Source organism: Cicer arietinum, chromosome 3 (assembly GCF_000331145.2).
Source record: "Cicer arietinum cultivar CDC Frontier isolate Library 1 chromosome 3, Cicar.CDCFrontier_v2.0, whole genome shotgun sequence".
Taxonomy (NCBI): domain Eukaryota; kingdom Viridiplantae; phylum Streptophyta; class Magnoliopsida; order Fabales; family Fabaceae; genus Cicer; species Cicer arietinum.
In genome coordinates, this window is record NC_021162.2 from 59,167,099 (window position 1) to 59,181,680 (window position 14,582).

The 14,582-nt window shown below is 26.1% G+C and overlaps 1 protein-coding gene across 1 annotated transcript; it reads left to right on the plus strand.

Annotated features, from left to right (window-relative positions):
- Window positions 1-2,249: 2,249 nt before the first annotated feature.
- On the plus strand, window positions 2,250-3,847 carry LOC101493488 (transcription repressor OFP1-like). Its single transcript, XM_004492490.4, has one exon. It carries the CDS (start codon window positions 2,431-2,433, stop codon window positions 3,541-3,543), a length of 1,113 nt encoding a protein of 370 aa, XP_004492547.1. The 5' UTR covers window positions 2,250-2,430; the 3' UTR covers window positions 3,544-3,847.
- The last annotated feature ends 10,735 nt before the right edge of the window (window positions 3,848-14,582 follow it).

Sequence of the window (14,582 nt, forward strand, 5' to 3'; positions counted from 1 at the left end):
TGGCTTAATTTCAATTTTAATCCTATATTTTTACTGATTCACGAAATTGATGCTCTTATTTTAAAAGTCGACTGTTTTGGTCTATTTTTCTTATTTTTTAACTAAAAAATGATGACGTGAGATATTTTAAATAATGTGACATATGATAGGATGATGTAGAATGATTAATACCTATAAAATTGAAATAAAACGTTATAAAAACTTATATTTCAACTGCATAATTTTTTTATATTTTTAATTTAATTAACTACATGCGAATAATTAATGTATCGAAATAGTTTTATATTATTTAATTTTATGTCATGTCCTTAAAAATATGTTAAATCACCATTTTTTAGTTCAAAAATATAAAAGAGACCAAAACTATCGATTTTAAAAATAAGAGAACTAATTTCATGAATTGGTAATAATAGATGGATCAAAACTGCAATTAAACCTATATTTTTTTTAGTGATAACAATAAACATTACACATAGAAGAAACTTAAACATGTATTATTTTAAAAGAAAAATAATATAACATAAAATATTTGATTACACATATAAAAAGTATTTTGGTATATTTTTCAGGATTGAGATATTTGAAGGGTGGTATACTTTTCCTGGTTTACAAGTATAATTTGGCTTAAAAAATATAATTTAATTTTATCAAATAATTTGTAAAAAATATACTATTACATACATACTAAAAAAACGTATTTAATTAAAACTTTTTTTTCCTCGTACATATGTTCTGCATTATGGGAATCTATTGTATTTCATTTCACTTCAACTGGTTGAAAGTTGATTCCTTTTCTTACCTAAAGAGACATGACACATCAAGAGTTTTCCAAGAAAATGATGGATATATAGAGTGATAAGGCCAAACTAAGACTCATATCACAATGTAACAAGCCCACGTTGTAATTTCCATAAGCATGAAAGGGAAATAGTCATAAGAAAAGAATATAACAAAAAAAGTAGAGTAATCCAAATTTATACAATCTTTCTATTATATGGGCCACTAAAAATATTTCCAAAATTAAATGCAAGTAATACTGACCCACGCAACAAGCTTCCAATCCTGAAAGCTTCACTCTTTTGAACAGTTATCTATGTGTCTTCTTTTTCTCTTTCTCTTGAGAACAAATTTTTAACCAAATTAACATTGCTAGCTGAATATAATAATCCAATGAACTTTCAACAAAATAGCATTTCTACCACTTATAAAAGTAGCATGCTTTTTACTTTACATCTGAGTACATAACCAATTGGTCTATCTGACTCAGTTTTTCTTTGTTAGTGTTAGTGTCTGTTTTCAGGTCACAAGCACTAGCAAGGAAACCTCTCCAAATATTGCAAAGGGCACAGATAATATTTTTGTGTTAGTTGTTGCTCTACTTTAAGGTTATATGTATATTTAAACCTTGTTTCAGAGGCCTATAAAGACTAAATTATCTGCAGGGGAATCCTATATACATTCAAAGGGCAAATTTTAAAGTTGGCTTAATATATTGGAGGTCAATATTTAAAAATTATTTGAAATTTTAAAAATGATCGACTCTAATTTTTGAAAGTATAAATAAACGATTCTCTTTGTATTTACAATTGAGAAAATGATCTGATTGATGTTGATTTAGTGAATTGAATTTTAAGGAACGCATTTCTCAAATGTAAAATGAGAGATTTTTATCATCGATTATTGTTAAAATTTCAAATGATTTTTAAGTATGATTCGCGGTAATCATTTGAGTCATATCTCCCCAAATTTAACTATTTGAACCGACTACGAGACTAATCCATAATTTGACTAATCAAACAAGATTTACTTTATTTCTTCAGCTCTTGACTTAGAAAAATATTTGTTTGGTCACAAACATTTAGACACATTATTTGAGCGCATATACGCCCAAATACATAATTATTTAATTATTTTAAAATTAGACATTACTTAATTTTTTTTGTTTCTTTCTATTTTTTTTATGTGTCTAAATAATTCCAAATAATTATAACCATACAAAACTTTCTCATTCATGTAGGTGACTCAAAAAAAAAAAGGTATTTCAACTTTAAACCATTTTGGTGATACTTTTTAAAGTAGTAAGTAAACTTTTATTTTAAATTTTTTTGGGATTAGGTAATATTTTTATTTACTAATAAGATCATTAACCACTTCAACCCTACTTAATTTTTTTCCTCCCACCTTTTTCTTCTCTTGTGGACCCCATTAAGCCCTACCTCCTATTCCAAAAGTCTCCTCACTCTATTTCCTTTCTATTTATCTCACAATACCAAAGAGTGCCAACTCAAATACACTAATGGAGGTACCATGATCACATCCTTCACTCATCACAGAGAGAGTTAGAAATCACACAACACAACTTCTTCAATCTTCACAAATACAGACACACACAAAAGAGTCATAAACACTAGTACTAAGTGAAAAGAGGTGATGGGGAATTATAGGTTCAAATTGTCAGATATGATGCCTAATGCTTGGTTTTACAAGCTTAAGGATATGGGAGGAAGAACAACAAGAAATCAAACACCAACACAACAAAGGAAGAAAAAGCAACAACAATCTTCTTCAACAACCTCAACCACACACTCATCATCAAAATCAAACCAACCCCACCAAAACAATCCAAGAAAATCTTACTACTTTACAAGAGAGCTTAACCAAACAAGCAATAGAATCTACAACACTTCACCACCAACAACAAACAAAAACCAAAATGTACTCTTAGACACAAATTTACTATCTGAACCACCAAGAAAATCATCAAAACAAAGACCAAAAAGAAGAACACCAAAAACTTCAACTTCATCTCCATTTGATAGCTCTGAAGAAACAGAATCCCCTGACCCAGAAATCAGAACAGACCGTGTTCTTCTTCCAACTGTGACATTTGATGAAAAGGTTACACTTTGCAATTGCAAGATGCTACTACACAACACAAATGACATCATAATCGATGTTGACAACAATTCCATAGCAAGAAAAGATGATAAACTAAATGGGTATGATTCATTTTCAGAACTCATGCAACTTCCACCAATTGTGACCAAACCAGAAAAGTTCAATGACTTGTTGAAATATGCAAAGAAGAAAGAACCAAAACCCAGAAGCAAAATGGCTTCAAATCAACAACAAAACATAAAAGGGTCACTAAAAGTCAAGATTTTGAAGGAAGAAAAGAACAACATCAACACAAACACACCAAGTAGAAGATTTTCATTGAGTTCACCAGGTGTGAAGCTTAGGATCAATTCACCAAGAATTTCAAGCAGGAAAATTCAAGGACATGGCAGGAAAAGCGTGTCGAATGATTCAAGCAACCGGAGAAGCTTATCGGATAGCTTCGCAATTGTGAAATCATCGATGAATCCTCAAAGAGATTTCAGAGAATCAATGGTGGAGATGATTGTGCAGAACAACATAAGGACATCAAAGGATTTGGAAGATCTTCTTGCTTGTTATCTTTCTCTTAATTCAGATGAGTATCATGAACTTATTATCAAAGTGTTCAAGCAAATTTGGTTTGATTTGACTGATAATCGGTAGAAAAATTGTTTATCAAAGTTTATGTTTCACACTAAAAAAAATTATGTTCATATGTTAGTGTGAGTAATTAATATCTTGGTTAAGTTTAATTGACTTTATTGCTTAAATGTTTCCATTCTTAAATTAAAATGGAAAAAGGGAAAGTGAATGACGAATTTGAAACTAAAAGCACCAATTTCATGCACAATGTCAAAGGTGTGTACGATGAAATTGAATTGTATGTAATAATGTAATGTAACGAAAGTTTGATCGATTTAGATTAATTTATATGTATTAAATTGCTTAAATACAACCTTATATTTAATTCTTACTAATGCATCTGTGTCGCAATTCAAATTACTGAATTAATCTTTTGAAGACTATAATTATTATTATTATATTATATTTTTTTATATTATAAATATTGAGAAAAATATGGATGAAAAGATAGATAACAATAATCATCCTAGAGGTCTGAAAAACATTAACATTACAATAACAATTATTGTAGTGGACCTTTATTTGTAAATTGTAACTTTGTTCGGAAGAACTTTCCGACTTACCTTCATAATTTAATTTTGACTTAATTACATTTTGGTCTTTTTATTTTAGTTTAATCACGAAAATAATTATCTCATTTTATTTGTCTTTAATTTTGGTCTCTAAATATAATTTTAGTCTAAAATTTAATAAATGTCATTTATTTTAATGATGTATCAAAAAAAAAAGATGATATGAAAGATTACATATAGATTAATTACATTTTATTATTATTCTTAATTTTTAAAACACATTTTTTATTTTTAAAAACACAATTTCTATTTTATTATATCATTTAATTACAAAAATATTAAATAAAAAAAAAAAAAAGATACATCATATTCTAATCCTTAATCACTAATTTCATTCTATTCCATCTCCTTCTTCTCATTCTTTCTCCTCCTCCTCCTTCTTCTTCTTCAATATGTAGTTTAAACCAGAACCTATATTCAGTTTAAGTATCGCACGGTTGTGATTGTTGCAATCACAAGCCGTACAAAATCATCAAAGGTATTTCAAAAAATATTTTCACTATGATGTGTTCTACACTTCCTGTTGAAACCAATATTTACTTCAAAAGATATTTTACACTTATTGCTATTAGATAATTACTTATGTAATTTGTAGTTCTAAGAAGAATGAGGAGGAGGAGGAGTGCAATAGAATAGAATGAAATGAAATTAGGGATTAGAAGGAGCATTGGAATAGAATGAAATTATGGATTAGAATAAGAATGTGTTTTTTTTCTTTTTTTTTTGTTATTAAATGATATAATAAAATATGAGATATGTTTTTAAAAATAAAAATGTATTTTTAAAAATAGAAAATGTGTTTTATAAATTAAGAATAATAATAAAATATAATTAATTCATATGAAATCTTTCTCATTATTTTTTTTGACACGTCATTAAAAAATTGACATTTTATCAAACTTTAGACTAAGATTTTGTTTGTGGACAAAAACTTTAGACAAATAAAATAGAAGAATTATTTTCGTAATTCAATTAAAATAAGGTAATCAAAACTGCAATTAAGCCTTTAAACTTTTATTTCAAAATGGACTTAGATTTTTAAAACAAAAATTTATGAAAATTGGCTCTTACTACTATGGCTTTGATTTGATCCATGGGAAGAAAATAAAATGTTGAAGTGGGGGGAACTTCATTCATTCAAATCATTTAAGAGCTGCATAGATCAGATTGCATGTCACTATTGTTACTGACATATAAACGTGTAAAAATGGATTGTACACAATGAGGCTACATTTGGACCATTTCATGTGTGTTAAGAAAGCCTAAAAAAATATTGCCACTATAAGCCATTGTTTTTTTTCAATTGTCATCTTCCATAACAAAAATTTTGAGCACAAAACTTGCTTCTGAATTTTCAGTACCCTTTTCCAGTCCCTTATGGACCCAAAGTGGTTTCAGAATAAGACATAACTGGCACTAAATTGTATACATTTTTGTATGTTAATATTTTAAGGGACAGAATCGGCTGCAATAACTGACAATTTCTTCCATTAAAATTTTGATTTTTTCACTATTTTATTTTATTTTATTTATACAAATAAAAAGAAATTTCCCTTTTAAGTACAAGCCTTTGATTTTGCCTCTTTCATTCAAAAACTTAGAGGGCTTCTTTCCTAGCCAGAGAATGCAGCTTTTAAGATTTTTGTTTGTATACTACCACAAGTAACAACACAAGAAAAAGCTATATATCCACTAGAAAAATTATTATTACACATACTTTTTGTCTTTTACACTACTTTTTCGGAGGAAAGTTAAATGTGTAATCATCTTGTTTTATTGAAAAAATAATATGCATGTAAATGGATTATAGGAAATAAAAAATTATGGAGATTATTTTAAATTAAAAATTTTAATAAAAAATTATGGAGATTAATTATTTCAAATAAAAAAATGTACGGATACAAAAAAATGAATTTAATTCAAGGGAAAAAATATATATTTAAGCCTAAATAAAATTATTTTCTCAAACACATAACAGCTCAGGAGATTATACCTCTAAGTAAGAAGTTGAAATTCAAATTGCTACATATCTTAATTTGCGTTAGACCCTATGAAACTGTGGAAGATAAAAATAGTAGAAGGTTGTCTAAAGGTTGTGTTTGATTTTCAAAAGCTACTTAATAATAAAGGCTAAAGCTACTTCGTTTATTACAAAAGTTGGGTCCTAACTTTAACCAGAGGCATAGGTTCATCTGATGAGGATCTTTGTCGTGTGCAATATAGGCTTAGATGGACCTCTAAGAACATGGAGTGGGTTGAATAGTTCACTCAGCGTGCAATATATTAAACTTAATATACATCACTCAAGTTTAACTTTAGTAGTTCTGTGGAAAAATATAAAGTCAAAAATTATTTTGCGTTAGAAATGATACCATTACACTAGCCGATTCTTTGTGTTGATTGATTCCATCACTTTAATTTTTTATTTGTGAAAATTAACAAATATAAGGTCCCAAAAATGCAAAACATATAGGTTGAAATATATGTTTCCTTGATTAAAACCACCCGCACTAACCACTATGTCAACTCTAGTGGATCTTTCATTTCAATTTTTAAAGGGTTAATATCAATTTTGAATGTGTAAAATTGATTTTGGTATATTTGGAGTTGTCAAACAAATTAGATTTTATTTAAAGAATTAATTCTAACTTGAAGCTAAGATTTGTAGCTTTTGAGTCCAAACATAATTTTAACGTTAAAATTTATTGTTAAACTTACTTTTAATTGAACATATTTAAACATAAATCACTTTACATTCAACTCACTTTTAAGTAAAATTATTTTTGTAAAATCAATTCACTCAAAATCTATTTTAATTGCCGCAGAACCATGTTGGGGAGTTTGAGAGTAACAACGAACCAAATGCTCTACAACCACAAGAGACTTTGACCTTACATCTCAACCCAAAATCTTAAAACATTAGGTATATAAGTAATCATTCCTATATATCCAACATTTACCACGTTTTTAGTTGATGTGAGACTTAATCACTCACACTTGAACCTAACATTCGTCATCTCAAGTGTGAGTCACCTGCATCTTATATTTACATCATTGTTATTACCAACGTGACATATCTCTTGATTAAACCACCAAAAAGACGTTCGATACAAGGATTCAAAACCAGGATCCACTCCTGCTCCCCCATCAAGTCAAACAATGGCTCTTATAGCACTTGTTGATGACTCCGAAGAGCGTTGAGAGCAACAGCGAGCCAAATGTTTTAGTACCACAAGAGACTTTGACACCATTATTCATCCAAAAACTTAATATATTAAATATATGGATCTCTCACATCTTATACTTGCACCATCATTATTATAACTGAGACTCGTCTCCACACTACACTGCCATAAAGTCTTCAATACAATGATCCAATACCAAGATCTACTCTTTCTCACTCGCTAAGTCAAACCAATATTGGGAAAATAAATAAACATACAAATTAAAATAATAATCAAAACAACATAAAGTAATGTGGGAACTCCAAAACCGGAGAAAAACTCATTATCATTTGTGTAATGACAACTAGAAGATAACACTATGTGAAAATTGTTTAAACATGTAGACTTCTCTCGTACTCCCCATGGCCTCAAGTACACACACACTTCCCAAAGCTAATATTTAAATTACATCTCACAACACTTTAACACAAGAGTATAAGATAAGAGAAAAGAAAAGTATCAAATACAAGCTTAAAGTGATTATGACTAGTGTAACACTCAAAACAATTTGTCACTTGAAGCTAAACCACTTAAAAAAATTCTTCTCCATGCCGAAAAATATAGTGCAACCTCCACGTTGGTTTTCTCGTGAAGTTCTTAGCAACCGACATAATTTCGCAACATGTCTTGAATTAATGTCAACCAATGCCCATGTGTTAATCAACACCTTATATAATCATGGTTGTATCAACACATCTTTGACTTGAATTTTACACAAGTCAAAATTATTTCTTTTATCAAATTTCTCTAAGCCAAACTTCATAGTGAAACTTAATATACTGTAATCGTGCACTAGGTAAGCTTCCAAGAAAGAGAGGTGAGCTACAAAGGACCACTTAATATTCCTTCGTCAAAATCTTGCCTAAACAACACTTCTACAATTTAGCATTTCTTTTATGATGAGGAAGATTAGACAAAACTGCAACCTTAGAGGATACTCAGAACTCTATTTTATCTAAACCGAACCAAAAGCTATGTTACCAAATGTTGGGGATTTTGCGGGTGTGTAGGAGCAACAGTAGACCAAATGCTTCAGAGCCACAAAAGACTTCAATGCAACATCTAAACTCAAGCTTTAAGATATTATGTATATGGATCACCATACTGATATATCCAACATTTACCATGTTTTAGTCGATGTTAGATTTAATCGTTTATACTTGAACTTAACAAACCAAACAAACTCTTAAATGAATATAATGATCACTATAAATAATTATTTTTTATTGAGATTGTAAATACTACCAGAAACTTACACACACAATTGTAAAATCGCGAGTTCAAACCTAAAACATGATGTCTAACTTAATAGTGTCCATTGTAGTCATGTTGTCATGTTTAAGACAATAAATATATGTTTTGCAAAAAAAAAAAAATTCAATAACAAGTAATGAATTAAATATGAATTTATAAGCTTTTGAATTAAAAAAAAAATATTTAATTAATTTTTTTTAAATTCTAAAATTTTGTAATTGAGATTCTTATAATATTTAAAATGTGTCTATAAAAAAATCATTTAAAAACTAAAAAGTACACATGATTTTGTCTTAAAAGCAGGATAAAAAATGAAAATGAAAAAATTTTAAGACTAATAAACTAAAAGTTTAAAGGAATTAAAAACAAACTATTAAAAATTTATAGAGACTAATGTTTTTAATACAAGAGAAATACAAAAAACAAAAAAATTAACTATTGTCAACGAACGCAAACTAGCTTCAATTTTTCCTAAAAGTTTAATTATAGAAAGAAAAAAGAAACAAGTTTTAAATATTTAATGTTAAAATCGTTATTTATCATGTAATCAAAAGACCCCTAGTCGAAAAATAATATATGCTATAAATTCGTCAAAAAAAAAAAAAAAACTTCTGCTTCTAACGTACACCGTACAATCTATCAATTTTTTTCCGACAAAGTCCTATCAAAAAATTGTGCAACTTGAAGTTTGACAATTATATTCATACCTTCAAATTACTATTTATAATAGTTTTCTAATAATTACTTAATTTATTTTTAAAAAATTAGGAAAAAGATAATTTTTTATTAATTACAGTGACAATAGTAACTATTTTACTATTAAATTTGAATTCAGTATCTAAAAAATACAAAGGCTAAGTTTTTATCACCTTAAGTATTATACATACATCTGATTTTAATATTGTCATGTAGATAATTTTTTGAATTTTTATACTCCTTTATAACTTATATATTACACTAATAAAATCATGAATAACAACAGAAAAGATTTATAGTCACAAAAATGTAAAATCAAATCTAAATAAAAGCTTTAAATAAAAATTTGACTTATCCCTACATCGGAAGATAAATAATATATTTTGAACATAAAGATGTAATTTGACACTTGAAAAGAAAGCCCCAATTGATATTGTTGTCTCTTTCAAGGACAAAGAAAAGGAGGTTCTAGCATGAAAGACCGACCAAATAGATGATCACAAGATCCAATTAGTTACTATTTTTTGTTGAATTTTGTTGGCAGTATCTGGCTGTTAAATCTTTGTCATGGTAACACATTTATTGGTGAATCCAATAATGGTATTATAAATAGGAATTTGAATTCACTTGCATTTGATTTTTCTCTGAACTTTGATAACTGTCGGATCTTAATTGTATAACTTTAATAAAATAGTCTTTAAATTTTATTTTATAATTAAATTGTTACTCAATCTAAGGTTTCAAAGTAATTCACTTATTTTGTAATTCAAGCTCTCCAATTGTGTTGTGACATGCTAGTAGACGGAACCACAAAAGCAACCAACCAGTGGAGTTGTTCTAAAAAGTTTTGAATGTCCGCTCTTCATATTTTTTCTTTTAGATTTTAAATAACTTTTTACTCCAAATTAAAATTTGAAAATTGTGTTTGTAATTATTATAAAAAAAAATCTTAATTTTTTTTAATTTTAATAATTTTTTTTCCCAATTTTAATCTGTGTTTCTAAGTTAAACACATGAACATTCTTTAAATTTTTGAATTTTTTTACAATTATAATATTTAATTTTATAAATATTATAATAAAAAAATTTATAAATATTTAATTTCTCTAAAAAATTCAAATTTTATAAATAAAAATTAAATTAATTAATATGAATTTTAAGTCACAAAAATTTAAAAAATTTATATTTAATTTATTAATTGTTAAACAATTTTAAATTTTTGTAAATGGTATATTTATAATGCTCTAAATATGACAGTTAAATTTAGTTAAATATTTAAAGAATTTACATAAATTGACTTAAAAACAAGAATAAAAAATAAAATGAAAAATATTTAAGAACTAAAAAATTAAGAAAATTTTTTAACGATAAAGTTTAAATAGGGATTAAAATGTTATTTTATTTTCTATTCAACAAAAAAGAATTTAAATAGGAACTAAAGTGTTATTTAATTATATATTTTATTATCTATTCAAAAATTTAAATAGGAACTAAAATGTTACTTTATTTTATTCTATTAATAATATTTTGAATTTTTAAATATTTTAAATATTTATAATTTATTAAATAGTAATTAATATAATTAATAAAATAGTAAAAAGAAATACATAGTAGAAGATGGTCGCATCTCCGAAATGAGAACTTCTATTAAGGGATAAAAAAAAATATATTCTCATCGTCGCATTCCCATGATGCAATCAACAACTGAATCTAAAAAATAGAACATTTCTGTATTTTTGTTTGGACTCTAGCATTTTAATAATATATATATATATATATATATATATATATATATATATATATAAAGAAAGTCATTTGATTTTCTTTTATTTTATATTTATAAAAAAATTCATATTTTAACTATAAATTAATTTCTAAAGACAGAAAGTGTAAAACTCTTATACATATTCATTCAATTGAATTACATTCTAGTGTCACTTCTTTCGATTATTTTTTAAAATTTCTTCCTAAAAATTTATATAAATAATTTAATTGGAAGTATATATAAAAATAATTTACACTTCAATTATTTTAACTATTGATTTTTGTCAACTTATTTTAATTTTTATAACCATGGTTGCATACAGGAGGAGACAGGGGAGCTATGGAAGCAGGTCCCCCCAAATATTTTAAAACACCCATTAAAGTTTTCAGTCCATGAATACACAGTCGATACTCTATGGTACCCCTCCTCCCCCTTATATTATTGATATTAATAACATGACTCATCAGTACTTTGATGCATTTAGTTGAATAAGCGGGTAATTGTGCAAGTTTCCTATTAGTATTTGATTTTTAAGAATAAATGGATAAATTAATCTTTTAAATTGTAAACATTAAATTAATTCTTAATTTTATAAATTAGTAACTACATCAATTGTAAAATAGTAATTAAAATATTCTATATTTAAAGTTTTATCTTTAAAGATTATAATATAATATTTTAATTGAATATTTGACGTCATATTTATCTTATATCAATGTCATCACAATCTAAATTAATTTTTTTTAAATATAAATCTTTCATGGACTAATTTGGCCATAAATAATCTATATACAATTATAATCCATCACAAATTTATATATATACTAATGAGTAGCACTATTATAGAGTGGAGACCAGTTCACATTAATTATATTGAATCTTATATATCAACCACAGGATTTCTGTTGTATATCGGTCATACTCCTATCTACTCGTACAATTATCATAAAGAAACAAAGCTAACAGATAAAGACAAATATTGAACTCCTATGTACCCATACATATAAATATTTTTTGTACATATTGGTGGTCCAGTTTCACTTTTTATTTTTTTATTTTTTTTATTTTTTATTGACAGTTTTTTTCTTTGTTGTTTTTATGATATTTTTTATATCGCATATAGCTTGCAACATGGTGAGAGTCTAAGGTGGAAACTGTCATCCTAAAGTTCTCAATTATTTTTTTAAAAAAATACTACTATTTTTTTGTTTTATTTATTGAAACACAATTTAGCACAAATAATAATATGCATTGAAATACAAATATAAAATGTGATTCTTTTTATTTTGTATATATATTTTATTTATGTTATATTTTGTGTTAAATTTTGTATTTCAATAACATTATTATTTTTTTTATAAGATTCATTTGACTTATAATTTGATCAACAAAAATTGATCTATTTAATTCATGTTATGAATCAAATACATCAATATTTGTTGACTAAACTATAACACAAATGTTTATTTTAAAAAAAATTGAAGGAAACTATTTATAAAAACAATTACAAAAACAAGTACTATTATTATAAAATAAATTAAAAATTTCAACCTAAATTTCAACTATGTAAGTTGTGAATTTTATCTTGGAGATATAATTGTGAATTTTATATAGAGATATAAAAATCAAACCAAATGATCCCAAAAATTTAACCTAAACTAATTAAATTAGATCGATATTTTTTATAAGTTTGAGTCCAAGTTGAAATAAATCAATAAATCCGACATTTATTAATTTGAAATATAATTTCAAATAATTTTAAAATAGATCGCATAATACTCAAATCAAACACTTATCTTTTATTAACATTATATCAATATTGATATATTAACTAATGTGTTACACAATGCTTAGAAGTCTCTCGGAAAACTCTTTGATTATTTATAACTCATTCATCTACTGTATCTCAAATTCCCATATCAAATTCAGCACTTGCATCCCTTTGACTTTCTCATTTCCTTCATACTCCTGGTTAACAAAATCATAATTTTCTTTTTATGACTTCAAAGTCATAATTCTTGTAAAGATTGCTTCAGAAACAACATAAAATAGATAAGATTTTTCCTTTCATTTTCGTTGTTTTCTCTCCTCATGGTTTTTTATTTGTGCACTTCTTGAATTTTTCGATAATGGACCAATCACATAATCATTCCCAACAACCTCTCAAAGATCATTAGCATCAAGATAAGTCTCAATTTTGGTTGCCCATATGTGATAATTCTCATCTTCAAAATTTGGCAATTTTATTAAGTGTTTGAGTGTTTAATGGAACTATCAACCTCACCAAATCCGTTAAGAACAAGAATGTTTTCATTATCATTTGTAGGAAATATGAAAGAAATTATCACACGGCTTATGAAAATGAAAATTGAAACACATTTTCATTGCTTCTAAGAGCTTGTAAATACAAAAAATTGATAATCATAAATTAACAAAAAGAAAACTACTCATAAATTTTTAGCAGCCTATTATTAATTTGTAACGACTCATTACTTCTTATATTTCCTATAATTAAAACTCATAACCATATATAAATCCTACAATAAACGCTAATAACATGTGTTGATCAATATTATTAACACTTTCTCTACAAAAATTATTAATTAGATCACTAATTAAGTAACCAAAGGTTTTTAAAACAATGTTATAAGTTATTATTCTTGAATAATAAATTGGTAAGTAGTATAACTATAGTGAGTTGCTATTTATGTTTAATTTTTTTCTTCCTATAAAAATATTTAAAGATTACTATTTGGCGATTAGTGTTGAAAATAATATATTGAACCTGTAATTCATCGGATATCGTCGATCAGATTGAGATAAATTAATTAAAATAAAAAATTTAAATTTGGTCTTTTATATACATTATATAATTATGATGATAAAAAAAATACTATAGAGAGTAAAAAAACACTATTTTTTTTACTGAACAAAAACTATAGGATCATGAAAAATAGGCAAAGATCGTGGGTTTTGCTTAAAGTTTGGAATGGGAAATATGGTCAAGTCGCTCTTTGGGCGCTGTTTCGGAATTTTGTTACTTCAACGGTGAAAATGAACCACACCAAATGATAGGGGTATATAAATGAGTGGTGGGGGTATATAAAAAAATTTGATGTGTCTTTTATTAGGTTTCAATATTTGATTAGAGTAAATTTTTAAATTTTAGTATGTCTTTTAATATGATTAAATTCGATGAATTAGAGTTCAATAAAACTGAGATAAAATAAATATAAGATTGAATTGGTTCTAAGATATGTGGCCAAATAGTATCTTTGAAATTTGTTTAGAAAAAAAATTAAATATAAAATAATTCATAGTAAATCATCTATGATTTTCACTTATCAATCTATTCAAGAGTTAACTCATAACACTATTTTATAAATCTTAAGTTACAAACTAAGTTAGTGATGTGATTACTATTAGTAAATTTTTTAGAGAGAGTATATCAATAATAACATAAAATAATTATTTATTTTTAAAATAATTTCAAAAATAATGAAATATTCGAAGGAACTATTGGAAAATGAGATCTTAGCTCACTCTTTC